This window comes from Peromyscus californicus, unplaced genomic scaffold, assembly GCF_007827085.1.
Source record: "Peromyscus californicus insignis strain IS unplaced genomic scaffold, ASM782708v3 Scaffold_9__1_contigs__length_137607984, whole genome shotgun sequence".
Lineage (NCBI taxonomy): Eukaryota > Metazoa > Chordata > Mammalia > Rodentia > Cricetidae > Peromyscus > Peromyscus californicus.
This window is the reverse complement of record NW_026294617.1, coordinates 55,549,737-55,573,448: the sequence shown is the minus strand read 5'-3', so window position 1 is coordinate 55,573,448 and position 23,712 is coordinate 55,549,737. Positions and strand designations below refer to the sequence as shown.

The window sequence follows — 23,712 nt, the reverse complement described above, 5'->3', positions numbered from 1 at the left end:
GAGGCCTAGAGAGGTTATTAAGTGAAGCTGTGAAGTTGAAGCCTGGATTGCCTTGGAGACCCCAAGATGTTGGAGATACTAGAACCATGGGATACCTCCCAAGGAAAACTGATAACAGGGACTGGAATCAGCTCAAGAGAAAGAAGTATGTTGCAGTTGACAAAGCTGAAGGAATTTAGAGATCTGAAGAGCGTTTTGACATCAGACATTGAAATGCAGAGTTTAGGGTTTGTACAACTGGTTTTCAGTCTTTTTTTTTGGTGCAGTATTTCCTCACTCTGCTCCTTTCCCTGTATTTCAGAATGGTAATATATATCCTGTTCCATCATATGTTGGAAGTATATGACCTTTTTTAATTTTGATTTTATAGGGGATTACAGTTAAAGAGATTACATGAATCTCAGAAGAGACTTTGAACTTTGGACTTTTAAACATTGTTGAAACTGTGATAGACTATGGGACTTTTGAAATTGGACTAAATGCATTTTGCATTACGACATTGTTACAAGATTATGGGGGCCAGGGAGTAGAATGTGGTAGTTTGAATGTAATTGGCTTCCATAAGCTCATAGAGAATGACACTATTAGGAGGTGTGACTTTGTTGGGGTAGGTATGACCTTATTGGAGGAAGTGTGTCACTGTGGAGGCAAGCTTTGAGGTCCCATATATGCTCAAGCTATTCCTAATGACTCAGACCATTTCCTGTTGACCAACATGCTCAAGATGTTGGCTCTCACCTCCTTCTCCAGACCCATATCTGCCTACATGCCACCATGTCACACCATTATGATAATGGACTAAACCTCTGAAAATCTAAGCTACCCCAGTTCAATGTTTTTCTTTGGTAAGAGTTGCCATGGTCAAGGTGTCTCTTCATAGCAGTAGAAACCCTAACTAAGACAACAAGCAACCACAGAGACTGACTTTACTAGCTTTATTTAACAAGTGAGGAAACAGATATCCCATGTAAAGGGTTTATTTATGTTTACCGGAGTTTTTTGGCTGATCCAGACTATTGCTCCAATTGATCTGATAACCAGTTTTTGTATATTTCTTTGTAGTAAATATCTCTCATTGTTTCTTTGTTCAAACATATTCCTAGTTTTCCACAATTATTTTTTACATTGTTGTTCTATATTCTTTGCCATCATTCTGTACTCTGACTTCTACTCCAAAGTTGTTATTATTGGTGAAATAGACATCTCTTCTACAGCACATGGGAGAGGTTTATGAGGTACTCATATTCACATATTCTTTTACTCATTCATTTTCTCACACTTACAACTGACATTTATGGAATGGCCTATATGTAGCTATTGAAAAAATACTTAAAATAAGGCCTTTCCTCAGTGAGGACTGTAGTGAAAGCAAACTTGTGTTACTTTGTGATTTTTCATTGGATTGAGAAGAAAACAGGATGGGGGGATTTACTTGTCACTTTTTAATTACTATGATAGAATTCCAGAGAAAATGATGCAAAGAAGGAAGGATTTATTTTGCCTCTCAGTTTCAGAGACATCAGTCTACGTTCACTTGGCTCTGTGTTTCTGGGCCTGTGGTGAAATAGAAAATCATGGTAGATGGTTATACAAGGGAAAGTTAATCACTTACTGATTTCCAGGAAGCAAAGTCTGTAAAACAAGTGTCTAGGGACAATACATTTCCTCTCAGGTGTGCCCACAGTGATCTACATTTTTCAATTAGGCCCCATCTACTAGTTTTCACCACCTCCCAATAATTCCATCAAAGTATGTACTTGTCAGTTAATTAATCTACAAATGAGGATGGAGCTCCCATGATCCAGCCACTTTCTCAAATCTCATCATATGGCAAAGAATCCCTTTAACACATGAGCCTTTGGGGAACAGTTCATCCTCAAGCAAGAAAGTACTTTCTCATACCAGAGAGGTCTCCCAGAAGACTTCCTCAAGTGAGAAACATCCAGGAAGCCATCTGCAGGTAAGGACATTATTCAGTTAGGTAGAATGGGAGTTAAGAAAGTAATTTGCTAAAAATAAAAAAAATACAAAGCCTTATTTTACCAAGGGAGTATGAGGCATTGATTGACTTACTGATTTAAATCATAAATCACAGGATATTGCTGTGTAGCCCAGTTAGCCTTGAAATCCTTGTGTAGCCTGAGCTGGACTCAAACTCTTGACCTTCCTGCCTTAGCTTCCCACATGCTGATGTTACAGATGTGACACCATATCTGGGCAGTATGGTGTATTTTGCTACCTATTTTCAGGGATCTAGAACTCATCTGCAAAATAAAAGGTAATAAAAGATGAGACTGGAGGACCAAGTCACAACCACATCAGGAAGGACTTAAGGAACCGTGTTAAAGGGACTGAGGTTTATCTTGGGGGCTGTGAGGAGGCTTGGCACATTTTAATTATGGAAATCACATAGTAAGATTGGTAGTTCAGAAACAACTTTTAATCCTGTGTGTTTTTACAGTGTTGTGGGAATAGAAGTGGTGTTGGCCATAGGCATAGAGGAAGAAGAAAGACAATTAGAAAGCTGGTACAGTGGGTTTGCCACTGTAGAAGGGATTGAAGAGAGATTGAAATGATATTCAAAGCTGTGATGCACAGAACTTGTTGACTGATTGGGCATGCTGAGTAAAGTAGAGTTAGGGAACATAGAAGAAGAAATGGTTAATTGTTCCCTCTGAATTTTCTTTAAAATTTATCAAACACACAGAAAGCATAAAGATAGAAGCACAAGTGCAGCAAAACAGTCTTTCATTTAAATTCAACAACTACTACTTTGATGTTTTACTTTTCACTTTATACACATTTGATGTAAAAGGCTTTACCTAAGTTACTTAAAAGTAATGCGGGCATCCTAAGTAAGCCTTAATTAGCTCAGCATACACCTGCTGGAAACAAATACATTCTTCCACAAAACTATAATGCCATTTTGTACCAAGAAAGTTTAACCTTGTATATTACCAAACAAAATCTGTACTAGAATAACCCTACTCATCTTTGCAATATTTTATAGTTTATATGCTATTTTTTTAAATCACAGATCCAATCTAGGATCACACATTTGCTTTAGTTGGTCTGTATCTGGTTTCCTTTAATCTTCAGAAGTTCTTTCTTTCATCTCTAATGAAATGGATATTTCAAAGAACTTGAGCCAGTAGGGTGTTCTAAACTACAATCAGGGTTTGATTATTGCTTCTTCACTGTTAGATTCAGACCCTCTAATGTTTGTGAAGACATAGCAGAGGATATATTCTGTGTACCTACCTATTATCTGGCATAAGGAGTAATACCATAAGAGATGGATAATCTTAGTTGATAACTTGATAAACACCTGGGGAATTAGTGAAGAATCCTCTGGGGGTGTCTGGGATGGCATTTTCTAGAAACATGTAGATCATAAAGGTTCTCATCTAATGAGTGGATCAATATCCTAATGAAATTACTATGTGGTGACATATATTATGATGGTAACAGCTATGGGGTGGATGCTAATCAGAAGAAGTAAGTCACTGAGTGCATGTCCCTAGGGTTATACTTTTCTCTGTTCCTTTTTACTATAACCTTTTCCTGCCTTCTGCACAACATGAAGTGAAAAAACTCTGCCACACAATTCCACCATCAAGAGGTTCTGTCCAAGCATACCAAGCTAAGCAAATATAGACTCAACGTTCAGATACTATGAGCCCAAACGAATTGCTCCTCTCTTTAAGTTTTTCTGTCATGTTTTGGGGCACAGGTTTGCCAAATATAGCAGCATGTCAATCTGTGATTAAAGTGGGTTCGCTAGAGTTATCTACAACAAGCACATCTGTTGGTTGAAACTTTCATATTATATTAGGAGTATTTTTCAATAAACTTTCATTGGCCTGATTATTGCTTTATTTTCAGTCATCTTTGCTAGAACCAGTGATTAGAAAATGATGTTTTAAATGTTACCAATCCTTATTTATCCTCAGGATGGCATTTGTTTATAAGACTGACTACTTTATCTCACTCTCTTCCCCTTTCACACTCATTTTATTTCATCTTGAGGAGCACCACAGATTCATGGGCTGATATTTCATATTAATACCTTATTAGCCATAACCATCATTACTCTTTGTAATGTGCAACTTGCCTCAAATTTTGAGAGTAGGTCTTCTTTGAGTCAGTTCCTGTATCCTTTTTTCTCTTTCTTTCTTTCTTTTTTTTTTTGTGTGTGTGTGGGGACGTTTGAGACAGGGTTTCTCTGTGTATCCCTTGCTGTCCTGGAACTCACTGGCCTTGAACACACATAGATCCACTTGTTTTTGTCTCTGTAGTGCTGGGATTAAAGGTATGTGCTACCAGTGTCTGGAGCTTTTGTATCCTTTTGATATTTCCTATCAATCTTTTATTTTTATTTTTCCAGCACAAGATGCCATTGCTGCCCAAGACTTGGAGTCTGCCATTTTTATCAAGATCCCAGTTCTGTTTATTGGAGAATAGTATTTAGACAGTTATCATCTGAGGAATAGCGTCCTTACCACTACAGGGAATGACATTGTTTCTGTGCCTTTTTATTTGACAGAGCTAGAATTTATTTATACTTATCCGTATCAATATCTATACATCATTAATCAATAGATTTAAAAATAATGACTGTATAATATCTTCAGTTCAATTCCAACACCACCTGGTTTATTGTAAACTTGTAAATTGTGTGCTGGGATTTCAAGGTCCATGTTTTTGCTAGTAAGTGCCTTTTCCTAGATGAAGTGGAAATTGAAACCAACTAAGCCCATTGAATCAGGGGAGAGCTATGAACTTGAGCCAGCTGCATGGTCTCTTCTGTCCTGTTGCTCACTTTCTCATGACGGTTCTTGGACAGATGGAAATTACATGGGATGTTATAAGTGGATGCATCTGTTCCGAAATAATGTATTTTCTCTTCTTCAAAAATGTTCACAGAGTTTGACAGCGAACCCTAATACATATTCATAACCAGCATGGTTTATAACCAAGGGAAATTGAGGCAAGTACAATGGAATGAAGCATGAGAAAGCAGCATGTTAATTTTAAATTTAATTATAGAGATAGAGAGAGGATGCATTTTGATAGTGTGTGTTCACTCAACTGTGGAACATTAACAAAAACTCACACTGACTACCTAACAAAAAATATTATTTGGTGAAATGCTTTATAAAACTAGTGGGTCTCAAGCAAACAAGATTTAGACACCAATTTTGAACTTTTCATGTAGAGAGAAGGCAGCATTGTTGAATCCCAATTGTGTGTAGTAAAAGCAAAAAAAAAGTACAAACTAAGGAAAAGGTTTTGATCTCTTTAAGATTGGTATTTATATACTGTCATCAAGCTTAAATACCACATGGTGTTTAATAATGAAGAAAAACAATAGAGTGATGTTTAGGCTTTTACTACTTTTAGCAATTTAGGGAGCATGTGTTACTCATTATGACTGACATAACTTGGCTTCCACTGAAATGAAAGTATTTGAAGAGAGTTTACCTTGTTTAAAGTTAATTCTGTGTGTTTATAATATTATTTGGCATAGAATGGATATTCAATGTTTGTTGAATTAATAAAAAAATTTCTCCTTGATGCCTTGTATGGTATATTTATCTTTTCATATTTTCTCATGAGTGGATAGGTGGAAGAAAATCTTTCATCTAATGTTTTGACCTTTATTTACAGGTTCTGGTAGCGAATACTCAACAATGAATGGAGATAATGAACCTTAGGCCACTATCACACTTATCCATTGCCAGGCTTTGGCAGGAGAGAACATATCTAGATTTTGACCAAACTGTATTATGATTTCCTCATAGATTTAAACTTACATGTGAATTCTAGTCTGTTCAGGTGCAAATTTATAAGCAGGAGAAAAAAGTAAGAATTATGTAGTTAGTTATAAAGTATTGCTCTTATTATTATACAGTCTTTTTCAGAATGTATGTAAATGAGCATAGTTCTAAAAATTATGTTTCATCATTACCTGATGAGTCTTAGTAAAAACAAGCACCTACTTTGGTGAGGGTCTTCAGTATAGTAAACTTAGGTTTTGCTAATAAGAATATAAATTTGTCTAATAATTTGGAAAGGGATTTGGCAAGGAGTTTCAAAGACTAAGAATGTGTTAGTTCTGTTATTGGCTACTTGCCAGAACCTAACTTCTCTCTAAGTTTTTCCCTCCCTTTGGAACTTGCCATATTCTTGCCTGTTCCACTTCAGTGACTTTCCAGCCTCCCCACATGGCCTGGAGACCAAATAGGTTATGTGTGCCTCCCCTTTTAGGCTCCCCATTTTCCAAGCCATCTTATAGTCCCAAGGCTGTCTGCCAAGGACCATTACTTTCTCCTGGGTCTTTCCCCCCACTTTGGAACTTGCCAAATTCCAGCCATGGATTTTTCAGCCACTTCGTACTTTCCTCTTGTATTCAACAGAGTACTAATAGCTTCCTGACTGACACAAGTCACTCCAATCAATCTTGAGTTACAGGAGCAGTTCACACTGCTATGATGAACTTTCTTCAATATCTTTTCACAAGCCTTTGTAGGCATCAAACTATGGCTGACATACAGAAAGTTTGGGAAATCAATAGTCCAACTCTGCTCTGAATTTGCTCCTTCCTGAACATTTTAGACACCTGTGTTGAAAGAAAAAAGGTACTTTAGAAAAGATAAAACAAAAATCCAACCAACAAGTCCTAGACATACAAATCCTAACACTGGAATAAAAATAACAGGAAAAATCAAGGTAACATATTTCTTCCAAAAGCATAAACCCCATAGTAATGGTCGTTAGTGAAAAATGTCATCCTGGAAAGAGGATTTAGAAGAATGATTATAACTATATTAAAGCAATTCAAATAAGATACCATAGAAAGAGCTAATCTTCAGATTATAAGCATAGAAGGATACTATCATAGTGAAAGTGTAGAGAATATATATTATCAAATTATCTAGTAAAGTCACAGAAGAAAATTCTCCAAGCCTATAGAAAGAGATACCCGTCCAAGCATATCACATATAAAACACTGAAGACAGGACCAGAGAAAGGTCAAATCACTTATAAAGTCAGCACCATTAGAATAATACCTGGTAATACAACAGAAATCTTTAAAGCAAGAAAAGCTGAAAGTATATATTTCAAGCTCTGAAAGACAATTATGAACAACTCAGACTATTATACCCAACAAAATTACCCACTAAAATTAAAGGAGAAATAAATACTTTCTGTAAGAAAAACAGATTAGAGGAATTTGTGACTTCTAAGCCAATTCAACAGAGGATATCAGAAGAGATACTTCCATCCGAAGAAAAGGACAAATATCCCCAAAAGGTTTCAGGGAAGGAATAAAAAATGTCAGGACAGTTGATCAAAAGCATTCTGAGAAAACACTACAAAATCAGGAAAGTGACAGTAATTCATATGCATCTTTAAGTAATGACTGTTATTGGTCTTAATCCCCCCAATAAACACATAGATTAGAATACTGGATTAGAAAGAAGAACTGATCTGTTTGCTGCCTCCAAGAAACATACTTCAACATTAACAATAGATATCATCTTTGAGTAAAAAGATGGAAGAAGTTACTTCAAGCAGATAGAACTGTGAAATAAGCAAGTGTAGCTAGCTATTCTAACATCTTTTCACCTATGTGGATGCTAGCCACAAACCTTTAGATATGTGTGCTTAAAGTGGAGTATTCCAAAAGTCATAGAAACTAATGAGGAGCCATGGGGGGCAGTTGCCCCTCAAATGAAGGGGCATGGAACTCAGGTTATCAATATGAAGGGGAAAACAGAACAAAAAGGATCAAATGAGGAGGATGATTGGAAGACTGGGTAGCAGAGGGATTATGAGGAAAGATTACTATTACTAAAACTATTTGAAGAAGCCATAAGGAAACCTACCACTATAGAAGTATCCTAATATATATAGATATAGATATATCTATATCTATATATCTCCTAATATATATGTTTACACATATCAAAGGAGTTTAAATGGAGGTACCCCATAACAGGGGACAAGTCCTCTCCCAGGTAACTTAGGTTATCAAAAAAAAAAAAAAAAGCTCAGTGGCAGGTATTGGTTACCTTTTTTCAAGCAATGGGTTATTGCTATTGTTTACTCTCCAGAACTTGATGTTAAGACCCTATTGCTGAAAATGACACATATTTGAGTAATAGAACATGAAGAAATAAAGTTGGTACTAACCTGGAAGCTTCATCCTCACCAGCTAACTTCCATACTGCTGGGAGGTTCTATGCATACTACCAGGGGAGAAAAGTAATCAACAGTCTTAGTGAGCCGGGAACCCTTGTGCTACAATAATGAATGGCCTGGTAACATGTCTATGCAATAAAGGCACAATTATTTTGGGAGTAACCGACCACTTTCAGTTTAGGTTTAAGGTCTGCCTTACAAGATGGAGTTCATGCCTTGTATAGAAATTCTGTGACTACCTAGGTCATGGGGGAGAAGTCAATACTATTATTCTCCTGACTGGCTGTAGAAATAAACCACCCCCACCAAGTTCTTACCCTTTTATCCAGATATTAGGACATCTCACCTCTTCTCATCAAGGAAGTTTTGTTTTGTAGTAGATCACAATTAGTTCAGAGATCCATGACTGGTCAGTGTGCAGAGAACAAGAGACTGGGGAGTGTTCAGTTCTAAATGGGCTGTCTGTATCACCAGCCTTTCAAGGATCAGGGTCATTGCAAAACAAGGCACAGAAAAATCGTCAGAGCCAGAGTAGACATCTGAAATAAATCAGTTTTTGCCAGGCATGACAGGGCTATTGTGTACAGGAACTCACAGCTACTGTGACTGCATGCTCCAAACCTACCAAAAATTAAATCACTCAGAAATTCCAACATGGAAGGGGAAGAGCTCATGAAGCCACACCCCTAGCTAATGTTACAATCCTATTATTGGAAGGATAATGCTATTGGATCTCCCCTATGACCTAGGTAATCACAGAATTTCCATACAAAGCATGAATACAGTTTTATGAGGCGGACCTTAAATCTAATCTGGAAATGGTTGATTACTCCCATCACATTTGTGCCTTTACTGCATCAGTAGACATGTTACATTCCCAACTGATGGCTGCTGGCAGAAGAAATATGAAGATTTTTCAAAAATATGTTCTGAGAGGAACATGTTCCAGTATACTGTCCTACATCCGTGCCTGTAAAGTCAGAACTAAGTGAACTCAGTGGGTTTTAAATCAAACAGGAAGTTGGAAGGGAAAAAGCAGGGGTAGGGTAGCATTTGGAGGGGATGGATTATGGATTTGATGAAAACCCAATGTGTACACGTAATAAAAATTATGATTTCCTAACAAAAATAATGTACAAATCATTTGTCTCAGAAATTCTGCTTCTAATACATTTTTCCTTAAGAATTAATTACATAATTGATCTAAGATGTATGTATAGGCTTGTCTATATAAAACCAGTACTTTGAAAATAGTAGAAAAGTTTATTAATAAAGGATCCTTAAATTATCTATGTCTCCAAGAATATTGTGGTGGCAAAGATAAGTATACATTTTGGAGGGATAGCTTCAAAGTATGAGGTAAGTGGAAAAATCAAAATTAAAGATGGTGATCTACATATCTCTATTTGTACATGGTAGATTTGTTAAATAAGATGTAGTAATTTTGATTCTTATCTAGAAAAAATGCAGAAAAGTGATCATTACAGGAAAGTTTAATAAGAATTAAAAATACACAATCTTTTCTTAGTGCCAAAAAGGGATGTCAGATTTCTATAGAAGAGACTATTTTAGCCAGGCAGCGGTGGTGCACACCTTTAATCCAGCACTCAGGAGGCAGAGGCAGAGGCAGGTGAATCTTTGTGATTTTGAGGCCAAACCTGGACTAAGAGTGAGATCCAGGACGACCAAGGCTACATAGAGAAACCCTGTCTCAAAAACAAAAAACAAACAAGCAAACAAACCAAACCAAACCAAACCAAAAAGAGTATTTTTGGAGTTTCACACTGAGGTTCTGAGCTCCATTTTCATAAATATTAAAATAATATGATATTTATAATGTTATTTATTTGAGAGATATTCAGTAAGACGATTTTGTGAAGTCTAAAATTGAGCTGAGGGAGATAATCAAGAGGCATTCTTGAGTGTATCAGCATTCACTCAAGAGTGTATCAGCATTCACACAGTGTTCTGGTTGTTCTCAGGACAGAAACCAGAGTCAGTATCTGGGTGCTTCCTTAGACATGGCAAATAACTTTAAACGTTATATTGAGCAGAATTACTGTACCCCAATCCCATATAAATTTTTATCAGAATTAGAAAATATGTTCTGAGAGACAAGAGCATTAATTTTTTAGTTCAAGAAGGCTTGACCAGATGCTAAGAGGATTAAAAAGATGTGTTTGTAAATGCACCAAAAACTTTCACTTTTAAACTACAACATGTTCTCTTGTAAGGACAGCTTTATTAAAGCTATAGTGAATCAACTTTCACTTAAAAGAACATCAACCAGTTATTTATTACTGTTTTATAATTAGATAAAACCCACCCAAATTCCTAATATTCCCCTATCTGTACTAAATATATGCTTGTGAATTTAGTTTAATGTGGCCTCATCTACAACAATAGTAATTAATGCTTAATATAATTGGCAGTTTTTTATACAATTTATCTTACTGGAGCCTTACACAAGCTCCGAGGAATAATATAACTTGCCCAAATTACACAAGTATATGCCAAATTCAGTCATAAAGTCAAGATTCTAGTTAAACATACATGTATATACACATTTTCAGAGATGATTCCAAAAGAAATTATTTTGCCATATGATACAGAGTCTACTAAGTTTCAGTGATTATAACACTTAAACCATGGTATATCTGAACATATGCAGATTGAGGGGTTATTGTAGATCCTCTTCCATGGAGTTATTTCCTACTAAGGAGCCCGTGAGTCCAGAATAGGGACCTCCTCTAGAGCATCAAAAGTAACTCAAGAGACAGAAGACATCACTGCTCACACTGGTGAGAATTTGATATTGTGAAGTGATAGTCATAGTTTCTAGGAACAGGTAAACTTTACTTTTACCAAACTAGTAGAGGGCAGCTCGCTATTTGTTCTGAAGAACAGCAGCATAAAGAGTATGAATGGTTTTTAGCTCACAGCTACCCTTTGTTGTCACAGTGTAGCATGAATCTTAAATGTTCTTATTAATAAGATCAAACCTGAAGCCAGTTATTGGGGTGAACACTGGATGATCAGAGAGACAGAACAAGCCACAGCTATCTCACCTTGCCAATTCCTCAGTTGGTCCTGTTTCCTCAGACTGGAAGCTTCTGTGTCCTCATCCCAATGGCTCTCAGCTGAACTGCTGCTAGAAGCCTGAATGCTTAACCAGCCAAATGCTTAACCAGGCAAATGCCTCTAGTTTCTGGTCCTCACGCCTTATAAACCTTTCTGCTTTCTACCACCACTCCCTGGGATTAAAGACTGCTTTCTGGGATTAAAGGCATGAGTCACCATGCCTGGCTGTTTCCAATGTGGCCTTGAACTCACAGAGATCCAGAGGGATGTCTGTCTCTGGAATGCTAGGATTAAAGGCGTGAGTGCCACCATTTTCTAGCCTCTGTATCTAGTAGCTGTTCTGTTCTCTGACCCCAGATAAGTTTATTAAGGTACACATTATTTTGGGGAACACAATACCATCACATCACAGTGATAAATAACCATGAAAGGGAGCTTCAGACTATTCTGTTGTTTGGGTCTCCTACACATATTTTGATCCCCTGGTAAATCTCTTAGATATACTCAATTTGCATGCAACAAGTCACTCTTTATAATACTTTATAAGAAAAGATAATTATAAGATATAATTAATGCTTAATATAATTGGCAGTATTTTATATAGTTTATCTTACTAGAGCTTCTGAGGGATACACAAACTCTGAGGGTTAATATAACTTTTATAATATAAGATAATAAATTATCTTCTTTTTTATAATTGTTTTTGAGACAGGCTTTCTCTGTAGCAGCCCTGGCTGTCTTGAAACTCATTCTGTAGACCAGGCTGGCCTCAAACTCAGAGATCTGCCTGCCTCAGCCGCCCAAGTGCTGGGATTAAAGGTGTGAGCTACCACAGCAGTCTTAAATTATCTTCTTTTATAAGAGAATTGACAGTAATTTGCAACTCAATTTTTTTTTTTCGAGACAGGGTTTCCCTGTGTAGTTTTGGTGCCTGTCCTGGATCTCGCTCTGTAGACCAGGCTGACCTCAAACTCACAGAGCTCTGCCTCCCAAGTGCTGGGATTAAAGACATGAGCCACCACTGCCCAGCCACCTCAAATTTTTACACACACACACACACACACACACACACACACACACACACACACTCACTCAGTGAAATTCTCAGAAAACAGTCGTTGATGGCAGAGACAAAAAGCTATCTGTATGTTTAGACAACTAAACAGTTATCAATATTAAACTATGTATTTATAGATTCCTTAATCCCTTAATCAGGGAATTATTTAAGCCCTTTAGCAGATAATTTACATTCATTGAGTTTATACATGTGTTAAATTATCTCAGATACTATGTATAAATAATATTATATATGTAGTATATGTTAATTGTCAACTTATTCACACCAACATAGAACTCATAAATACATATCCAAAAAAATTTTCTGGAGCTAATATTAGGAATGGCAGGCACAGATATTTTAAACAAAGATGTGCAAAAAAAATGTTTTTGTTTTTAAACTTAAACCAAACAGGTAATGAGCAAACCATTATTAATGGAACCAGCAAGGATGTCATACTTACCTCTATGCATTTTTATCAGATTCATAAACTGGAGTAATTCCCATCTTTCCTCTGAGTGCATGTTGGCATTATCAAATGTACAGAACACTTTTATGCAGCTAACAGTTTTCATTACTTCAGGGAACATAGCTTGTTATTTATGCTAGATTTGTAATTCCATAATTTTGAATACACAACACAAAATTGTCTCTGTATTTATCAGATTTGTTTCCTGTTTTTAGCAATATAATATAATACGGTTACTAGCTTGTAAAATACATAAAATACATATTGAAGGTCTGCTTTAAAGTGGTGTTTTATCAACGAGCTAGCAATATGGACAGGCGGTGAATGCTATTCTGCAGCACAGTGGTTCTCAACCTTTCTCACACTGCCACCCTTTAATATAGTTCCTCATGTTGTGGTGACCCCAACCATAAAATTATTTTTGTTGCTATTTCAGAACTGTAGTTTTGCTACTGATACGAATCATAACGCAAATAATTTTGGAGGAAGAGGTTTGCCAAAGTGGTTGTGACCCCCCCCCCCATTGGATGAGAACCACTGCTGTAGCATCTTACAATAAAGATCACAATTGACTTCATTTTAAAAAACAGTTTTCAACTTTGTCTCTGATGGAGTGCACTTAGATCCAGGTATCTTTGTTTATACTAAAAATATGAGCCTTGAAACACTTAATCTATCTAAACTTTTCAGGCTAAAAATAATTTACTGAAGGTAAGATCGATGGGTTATGGCTGTCAAAACACCCACTGCAATTATTTTTCAGAAAGCTGATTTAGTTAGTTAAATGCCTGAACAAATCTCCACTAACGAACTGATTACCCCAATCTATTCTCATACAGTAACACTTCAGATAATCTTCATAACGATGCTACTATGACTGACACTGATATACCCATTTTACAAATGGGTAAGTTAAGGCTAATCAATGAAGTAATTTGCTGGTAATTCTTACACATGAATAGATGGGCCCAGAATCAGATGTGCATGGGGGAGGGGAATGCTGAGGGCAAATGGCATTGACCATGGCAAACAAAACATCCATTCATGTGAGCAGCTGTATTTCTTGATAACTCATACGCCAGGTGTATCCTCACACTTATGGCTCCCTCATATGGAAAGTGGATTCCTTCATCACAAATCCCACCACCTGTATTAAGCTCTGTTCTTAATCAATTTACGTGTAGACAGCGGATTTGCCTTCTACCACAAATTTCTTTGTAAACCACCAATCACTACTCACACAACTTTACTGGTCCTTCCCAGGTGTGTAGAGAGTAGTAAAAATGGTAAATCTCTTAGACTTATCGACAAGATCAAATGAGGTTGCCATTCTGCTGCCTTCTAGTACTGCCACGGTAACACAAGGAAGAGTCGTCTTCTCCATCTCCTGTGGGCCACATTTTCCACACCCTCACCTGATGATTTGCTGTTTAAAATGGTCCCTGAATACATTGGGGAAGTGTTGCTGATATTCCCAAGCTCAAAAATATTTGGAAATGCCAAAAATGTACCATGGCTTCATTCAAACATAAATTACAATACTGTTGATCATGAATTCAGTTACGAAGAAGTAACAATAACATTAAATAAGGTGTCTTTCAATAGAAATACACACCAAGTACAATGATATCATTACAACCTTATGTGAATGGGGTGGACAGATTTGTAGAAACATGACTTTGTCTTTCCTCTGGGAGCCATGCTTTAGTATCTGCTAACTTAGCATTTGCAGGTACTTTTTGGAATATAACTATAGTTACAGTGTCTTTTATAATAATATGTTACAGAGTATAGTTCTTACCCTTGAATTGAAATTGAATTATGTTGTAGTTTCACTGGCTCTATCAAAACTTTTCAAGGGTTCACCCATTCTTCTGTAAACCACGATATTTGCTTTCTGTTGCTTCTGTAAAAGATTACCACAAACTTAGCTGCTTGCATATGCCATCTTATTGACTGACAGTTTGATGGGCAGAAGTCCAAAATGAGATTTATGGGGCAAACAAAGTTATTCTCAGGTTTGCTTTTCCTTCTGAATTGATCCCTTGCCTTTTCCAGCTTCATGGCTAATGTCTCACATCTCTGCAATCCCTGCTTCTATCAACACATAGTCTCTAACTCTCCTGCCTCAACACTGTAATCAAGGATGCAGTTTCTAGCACTATAAATTATTTGTCTCGCCTGCCAAAATCCATGTAAGTATAACACCACTCAAAAATGGAAGATGATTTTCTTCCCATGCTGCAAGAATTGCTGACTAAGTTCAACCCTGATACAGCACAAAGCTCTTCTCTGTGTGATGATTTTTCTGTTGTCTATCTTTTTCTCTTCCCATTTCTAGTCCCAAGATCCAAGACAAACCATTTGTATGGCCAGGGAAGAATTCATACAGAAGATGACAGAGACTGTGGGTTGGGGCACAAAGGAAGAATTTGGAGAACTCTTTGACAGAGTGGATGTGGCCCGGGACGGCTTCGTTGACTGGGACAAGTTGATTTCATTTGTACTGCTATCGCTTTATGAGAGAGAAGAACGGACAAAGGCAACAGTGGTTCCCCAATGGAAGGATCTTGAATTCCTCCCAGGAAAGCACAAGGACACCATTCAGAAAGTAGTTTACTTAAAGAATTCAAGTCGTTATTTGACCATTAGCAAGGAAGGCTTACTAGGAATCTGGGGAGAGAACTTGAAGTTGCAGGAATCACTTCCTATCACGTCAGATGCTGCCAAACTCAAACACCTCTGGGTGACAAGTTTGGTTTCTCTGGAAAATGTTAACAAGGTACAAAATCTTTATAAATACACTCTCTACTTATGAAAAAGATTAGAAAAGTATGAGGGAAAGCCCCTAGCCAGTATCAAGTGCAACACCAGGAGTGACAGAGAACCATATTCATCTTTGGTGCCTCTCATCTTAGCTGGAGGGGATATAAGCAGAAGTACTTGTTTTCCAAAGCCCTTCACTTGGGTGTCTTAAAATGACATCACAGATAACGACTCATGTATTTTTCATTTCTTATCTGATTGTCAATATTTTTAGGGATGGAGGGTGCTAGTGGATGTAGGATTGAAATGAGAAAAAAGGGTGCTTGAATGCCTCTCATGATAAAAGTATTTTGTTTTGTTTTGATTTTTGGCTAAAATCCAATGTTAGAATTAAATACCTCTGTACTACGCACACTTCCATAACACTGCTAACGACTCGCAGAGAACTACATCTCATTTGGAAATTAGATTTGCGTGCTTGCTTTGTATAATAATTTCACTAAATCCACCATAAATATCCTTTGATTTTCTGCTTGGCTACTCTAGATAGCAGTGGCTTTTACAAGCAAAGAGATTTGTTTCTATGATCTACTGTCCAAAGAAGAATTTCCTTGTCAGTACAAACTGCAAGGCCTGAGAGGAACTCCCATATGCATGGATTACTGGCATAATCCTCTTGATCCCAAAGAATCCATCCTTTCTTTTGGGGATATAACTGGAAAGGTAAGTGAGGGGAAGATAAGACGGCACAATAAGGATTGAATCCTCAAACTGTGGCAAAAAGTAGAAAATGAAATGCCTCGAGTATCACTTTCTATATTATAAACTATGAGGCAATTCCCCGTAGATATAGGAAGGATGAGTGATACTACCATCCCTCCTTTTAGTGATAAAATACAAACCTTCATTATGATCTCCTGGTCTGCTTGTAATCACATTTCTCTAGTTTAAAAACTTACAAACTTTACATTATAAAATGATTAATGCATTAGATTCCAATATTAATAAATATTTACTTACTAATAAATGTCTGAACTAACTTCCAATGGGCCTTTCAAGATAATTGTTTTGATTTGGGGGAAGTCCATTATCAAACAGCCAAGAGAGTGTTCATATTCTGTGACACCTAACAAAGGAATCGAGGCATGAAAGATGGTAACAATGAACCTGTGATATTGGACACAGCCATTTCTCCTCCTATCAAATTGCAGTTTAGATGAGAGGAATCATTACTTACTCAATGACACTGGAGTGAGCCGGACACTGAAGAGGCTTGAACGGTCAATTCTCTTTCATGATTGTGAAAGCTTCCATTCTTACTGTTGTCAATGGCAAGTCCTTTTTAAAATGAAAGTTGTGCTTGGAAACCACTTCACTGACTGTGTAGTGGTTCGACTGCCACTGCCTGAATGCTTTAAGTAATATTGGAGAAAACCTCCCTAACTCATGATCCCTTTCTTGTTAACCATAAAGGATGCGGAACTGTTGGATAGCACTTACACTGCATATGTTTGTTTCTCTTTCAATGATTCAAGGTTCAAGCGATTGCTTTCACAGCAGCCATGATTTCCCTTTTTGAACGGCCTGCTAATGCCTGTGATGATGAAGAAGCAACAATGACCATCGACTGGGCAGAGCTGCTCTCTGGAAGTCACAAATGTTGTCACATATTACAGCACACACTTCATCGTGGAGACTGGGTCAGGCAAGGTACTGAATTAGAACAGTAATACGAGGAAACCATCATTTTCAACTTCTACATTTATATTCTTTAATGAAAATGGTTCACACAGAATGTTTAATTCTAGAAACCAATAATTGGTTCTCTGGAGGTTTGGGCCTAGACTCACTTTATCCCCTGAATGCTGACAGGAATTACTTCTTTTCTTTCCTCCTAAAATTTATGCTTCATTCAAAGAATTCAGATGAACTATGCACTCAGAAATCTCAAAAGACAGAGGAAAGTTGTCATAGAATCTATTCAGTTTCAATTCCACTCTGATCCTACCCTGTGTCAGTCATCCACACGCTGCTCAGTAAAGAATTTAATGAATTCCTCAAAAGGGCTTCTTTTCTTTACCCCGTTTTTGTATTCTTATGAGAAACACAGTTTGGCTGTCTTCACATGTAATTTTCTTCTTTTTCTTTCTTTTTTACCTTTTATTTAATTTTACTGACAATTTGTTCTATATATTTTAGACATTACTTTTATTAAGTAGACATGTACTTTTAATTTTTTAAATATATTTTATAAGAAAGCCCACTGTGCTTGCTAGTCTTATGTCAACTTGACACACAAACTAGAATTATCTGAAAGGAGGGAACCTTGACAAAATGTCTCCATAAGATCCAGCTGTAAGGCATTTTCTTAATTAGTGATTGATGGGGGAAGGCCCAGCCCACTGTGGGTAGTGCCATCCCTGGGCTGGTGATCCTGAGTTCTAAAAGACAGCCAGGAGGAGTAAGCCAGTAAGTATCACCCCTCCATGGTCTCTGAATCAGCTCCTGCTTCCAGGTTCTTGCCGTGTGTAGCTGGAGAGTTTTCTCCGGGTCCCACCAAGCCCCAGCATTCCAACAGCCCACTTATAAAATAAACAAACAGACGCTTATATTATTTAAACTGTTTGGCCTAACAGCTCAGGCTTCAAGCTGTCTAATTCTTACATCTTAAATTAATCCATTTCTATAAATCTATACCTTGCCACATGGCTCGTGGCTTACCGGCATCTTCACATGCTGCTTTCATGGCAGCGGCTGGCAGTGTCTCCCTGCCTCAGCCTTCCACTTCCCAGAATTCTCTTCTCTGCTTGTCCCGCCTATACTTCCTGCCTGGCCACTGGCCAATCAGCATTTTATTTATACAGAGTGATATCCACAACACTTCCCCTTTTCTTTTTTTTTTAAAAGGAACGTTTTAACTTTCATATAGTAAAATTACATAGGACAAAACAGTTATCTAGCAAGAATTACAGTTACAATATCTAGTCTATTTATAATATCTAGTCTATTTGTATTTGGCAAAATTAAAGAAGATATCCTATCTCTCCTATATTTGTGAGTCTAAGGTTTCATATCTAACTTATCTTTTATCATAACTGAGGAACAATCTAGTCTTCAACTACATCAAAGACCTCAGAAGGATATAATACTACCTGAGAAATGGGAGAAGGATGCAAGCAACTTTCGGGCAGAAACAAACATTTAGGAAGACTTATAAAATTTTTTAGATGATATACCCATATGCCATTTTACTCTGTTTCCTGGGATAGATGATTTGTCCCTTTTCTTCAGTTGTCTCATTTGTCCAGTGTTCTTCAGATTCCTTAACTTTCATTCTCCTAAAAGACAAAAACAAAAACCTTTCCCCAAGACTAATTTTGGGGATGTTCCTTTTTGGCAAGTTATTATCTGATTAAATGAAAAGGCATGTGTTACTGGTATAAGTTAGTTTAAATTGGATGTTCATGCTGATTGATGAACTATCACCTCCTCTAATTAAGAGGTCTCTCTTGTTCAAATCGAACCTTTATCAATTTTGATGGTACCCACAGCTGTGTTTGAGTTCCTGTCCTGACTTCCTTTGATGATGAACTACAATATGGAAGTATAAGCCAAGTAAATCCTTTCTTTCTCAACTTGCTTTTTGGTTCTGGTGTTTTGTCACAGCAATAGAAACCGTAAGACAATCACTTCATACTCATTTTTTTTTCTGTTTGCTTTCTTTCTTAAGAGAAAGTGTCATTACACAGGACAGGCTGGGACTAGACATGTGGTTCTTCTTTTTCTGCCTTCAAATTATAGATAAATCTCTCTTTGTCTCTGTTGTCTCTGTCTCTATCTCTCTCTCTTCCTCCCTCTCTCTCCCTCCCCCTTCCTTTTTTCCCTCACTTTTCCAATTTGATATAATATCCGAGTTCTTCTTGTCTAGAGTACATGTGTAGTAGTTCTTTGTGATAGTATTATTTTTTAAATCAGCATTTATAGAATACTAGTACTTTCTTAAAACTCAACCATTAATACCATTAATGAGTTAATGATTTCATAAGTACTTTATTTCTTAAAGAATGAATATGATGATTCAGAAGCAAAGTGCATAATATCTGTTCTGATATAAAGAACCATGGTGATATTTCTCATGTCAAAAATGCCACATTAATGAAAATCCACTCAAAAGAATAGAAATTAGCAATTCCATTGACTTGAATAATATCTAATGAAATTAATATTACTATTCAACTTTTAACATAATCTAAAGGAGGGATGGTCAAGTGTACCAACTGTTGGCTTCTCCAGCAGCTTTATAAGCTTCAGATCACATGCTGTTGTAACTGATCTTCTACCATGTGGCCCCAACTCAAGTTCTATACAAGTGACACTATATTATGACTTTTTTCAGTATGAATTCTATATTTGGTACATTCTATCCATCCTTTGATTTTGGCAGGATATTAGTTGGTGAAAAACAAAACTGGACATTTCCTGATCATGTCCTATTATGACAGGCACAAAATTATGTGTCAAATTTTTGTGATACCAAAATAAGGATCAAGGTACTAGAGATGAACTGAAGGAAGTTATTGGAGCTGTGTTTGAGTTAAGTGCTATATGTTTATAGATAAATGAAAGAATAAATTATAAAAATAAAGCAGTAAGTTCTGTAATCTAGTGTAGTGGGTCTTTGAAGTTTAGTGTATTATTTGGATTCCATTATTTCACAGTAACATGGATAGATAAGAGTTAACCTGTAGTATGAAGTTTAGTGTATTATCTGAGTTCCATTGTTTTATAGTAACATGGGTAAATAAGAAGTAGCCTGTAGTATGATCCTTTTGAAGAGGCTGAGGTTATATCAAGTAAGAGTTTCTGCAGATGAGTGATGTTCAAATGTTTTCTTCCTACTCAAGATCTACTGCAAATTCTACCTCAATTTCATTTAAGCATCTTTAAAATAAACCACTATTAATAGCACAGGACCTTGTCCATGAGTCATTTGTCTCTTTGTTTGCAATATGAGATTGTTCTTCAGGTCAGGGTAAATTTGCTCCTCATCATATTTTCATCATATCATTCTCATCTGTTGATAAAAAAATATGGAAATAAGTCAGAGTGAAGTTTGTATCTAAGACCTAAGAAATCCTGTGTGAGAATATGCCTCCTAAAATCACTGTAAACCAGAAACTAGCTAGCTTGTCAGTTCAGGAGGCCCAATGTCTCAGCACTTTTAGTCTGGTGCAGAGGATTCCTGAGAGCTAGTGGTGTTTAGTTCAGGGTTCAAATGTCAGTGAACAGCAGCAACAGTAAAATGGCAGCAATAGGTGAAATGAACTCACCAACACATAGTTAAACTCTCAGTGAGATATAAAGGCAAGCAAGTAAAGCAGGATCTTTCCCTGGGTTCTCCTTATATTTAATGGCCAACCACATTCAGGGTGGGTCTTTCTATTTTAGCAAATGTGATAAGGAAAATTCCTCACAGGCCTGCCTAGAAATCATTCTAATTTAGATAAGCACTCACAGATATGTCTAGAGGCTTATATTAAGGGTATTCTGGGTCCTGTCAAGTTGCTAATCAGTATTAAACATCAAATATCTATCTATCTGTCTGTCTATCTATCTATCTATCTATCTATCTATCTATCTTTATCATGTATCATTATCTATCTATCTATCTATCTATCTACCTATCATCTACCTCTGTGTGTAAATATATTTATGTATAATCTAACCATTCATAGCTACTCAGTACTAAGGCAAGGGAATCATGATTGCCTGAGCTTTAGAGTGAACTGAAAGCTAGGTTGGGAACTTTCTGAGACTCTATCACAAAATTAAATTGAGAAGAAGGCTGGGTATATAGTTCAGTGATAAGATAGTTACTTCACTTACATGAGGCCCTAGTGCATGTGGATATTCACACACAAACACACACATACACACACACACACAAACACAATATCTCATGCATATAGGCACACAATTTATCTCACACACAAGCACACGTATGTGAACACACATACACACACATGAGTAATTTAAAATTCTTTCCTTATTCAGTTTCTAGGTTTAAAACTCAACTGCCTGTAAACATGGAACTACTTAACTCTTAACCATTGAAAAGGGATCTTCTGAGATGTAGCAATGAACACAAGCTTAAATATGACTTTCTGTTGTCTAAAGCTCAGTTGTTCTAGTATGAGGAGAAGGGAGGAAGAGGAAAATGAAGAGGAAGAGAGGAGAAATGGATGACAGAGCAAACTGTAGCTCCCTGTGGTTTGCAGCAGTCATGGACAATGCTCACTGATTCCCAAGACATGCTCTGCCAAGGGCAGCCCCGTGACGGTTGCGTGGATTTGATATCCAGCACTGCTGCAGCATGGATCGATATTCTTGCAATTTCTCAGGCATATATTCAGACATTTTTTTCTTAGGATAAGAGACTATACAAGTGAAGATAGAAAAACAACTACAGAAATACATATTTAGCAAAACTAAGGGTAAAATACCTGTTACATTGAAATGTCAGAGGGGAAATTCAGTTTTAGCTATAAAAATGTTAACATATGCTTTAAACAGGAGTTAAGATTTAGTATTAAAATTTTGAAGGAGAAAATAGGTTCATCTTGTCTGAGTGGTTCTATATCATTTAATAAAAAATAATTGCATTCTGAAATGACTACAAAATGAATGTAGATATTTAGGGCAGTAGTGGAGAGATTGTCCTGAATCTCAGAGAATTTCCTTTTTAGGAATGATCTTCTATAGGCATGCTTCAGAGGTTATTGTCTGAGAATGTAGCTATTAAGGAAACATGAGCCAGGTGTGGTGGTGCATGTCTTTAATTCTGGGATTCAATTTCTGAGGAAAGATTGTATGTCTAATGTAAGCCTGGGATACACAGACATTTCAAGTTCATCCTGAGCCATAGAGCATGATCTTGTTTCAAACAAACAAACAAACAAATAAATGACTAGTTGGGCTGTCACTTAGTCATCAGTTCTTGCCTAGAAAATATTGCTAAAACAAAAACTGTAGGCTTTATTCACACCAAAATGTATTCTTCCACTTTGGGTCATAAACAGAAGGTGATAACCACCAGCTTAACAATGATAACTAAATCATAATTGTTGCAGTAATTAATAGAGCTGGTGCCAGAGAATTTAAGCACAGACACCAGGTTGTGATTCCTTAGGGAGTTTTCATAATTGATGGGAATTAAGCTAGCAAGAGAAGCTGAATCTAGGGACTTGTGCCTGTGTTGCTCTGCTTCCCAGAACTGAAATCCCTTCCAGGTAAAGGAGGTTGCATCACTGAGTAGCTAGACCATGCTGTTCTTTTTTTGCCAGGAGTCATACTGTGTTTAAGGCAGTAGAAATTAGCTGTTAGCTGGTGACCTGTGTCTGAAGAAAACACTTTCTTCCTTCAGCCTGCTTGTATTATACACACACTTCTGCCTGGCATTCTGGAAATCACAGAAATTTCTTATTTTAAAAGGTGCTTAGCAGTATAGATTTTGGTTTTAAAAACACATTTTGACTTTTAATGATCATGTAGACATTTGTTTCTCATATTTCCTTTTTACATGATTGTTGCTTGGAGTATGAATAGCCCTGTGGGTAAAGGGGGAAAGTCTTAGGGAATGGGACTACAAGGTATGACAAAAAACTGAAAATGACACCTCTTCATAAAAAAAAACAAAAAACAAACCAAAAAACATGTAAAACTGTCAGGATAACTTAATGTGTTTAGTCACATGACTCAGAATGAAAGCCTGAACCCTGTAAGAATTCTGGGTTATGAATAACCCAGGTTTCCGCACTAATTCAGGGTCTGTTCCAAATGTAGAGTGGTGGATTCTGTCTTATCTTAAGGGCATTCAATAGCATTCCCTCACTTTGGGATATTGGTTTTCATTTTCAAATCACTTTCTCACATTAACGAATTGCTACTTTGGGGATGTAAAGATTATATCCTTAATTATGTCACCAGCCTGCAATGGCGTCCAAGCCTAAAAAGCGGGCATGCCCTCTCTGTGCCCTCTCTTTCCACACTCTCTTCTTCCATATTCTCCCCCCTCCACACAGTCTCTCTCTCTCTCTCTCTCTCTCTCTCTCTCTCTCTCTCTCTCTCTCCC

At 36.9% G+C, this 23,712-nt stretch overlaps 1 protein-coding gene across 5 annotated transcripts in view; it reads left to right on the top strand.

Moving 5' to 3' along the window:
• The window catches only part of Wdr49 (WD repeat domain 49), a 164,724-nt gene that overhangs the window by 25,182 nt on the left and 115,830 nt on the right, over positions 1-23,712 (top strand). For 3 of the 5 annotated variants that reach the window (XM_052731665.1, XM_052731667.1, XM_052731668.1), the window contains exons 2-4: positions 15,157-15,597; positions 16,128-16,304; positions 17,117-17,291. In XM_052731665.1, the coding sequence (XP_052587625.1) occupies positions 15,157-15,597; positions 16,128-16,304; positions 17,117-17,291 (793 nt within the window). Of the gene's footprint in view, positions 1-14,873; positions 15,011-15,156; positions 15,598-16,127; positions 16,305-17,116; positions 17,292-23,712 lie in introns of those variants that run through there. The other 2 variants (XM_052731666.1, XM_052731669.1) reach the window with 2 other exon arrangements.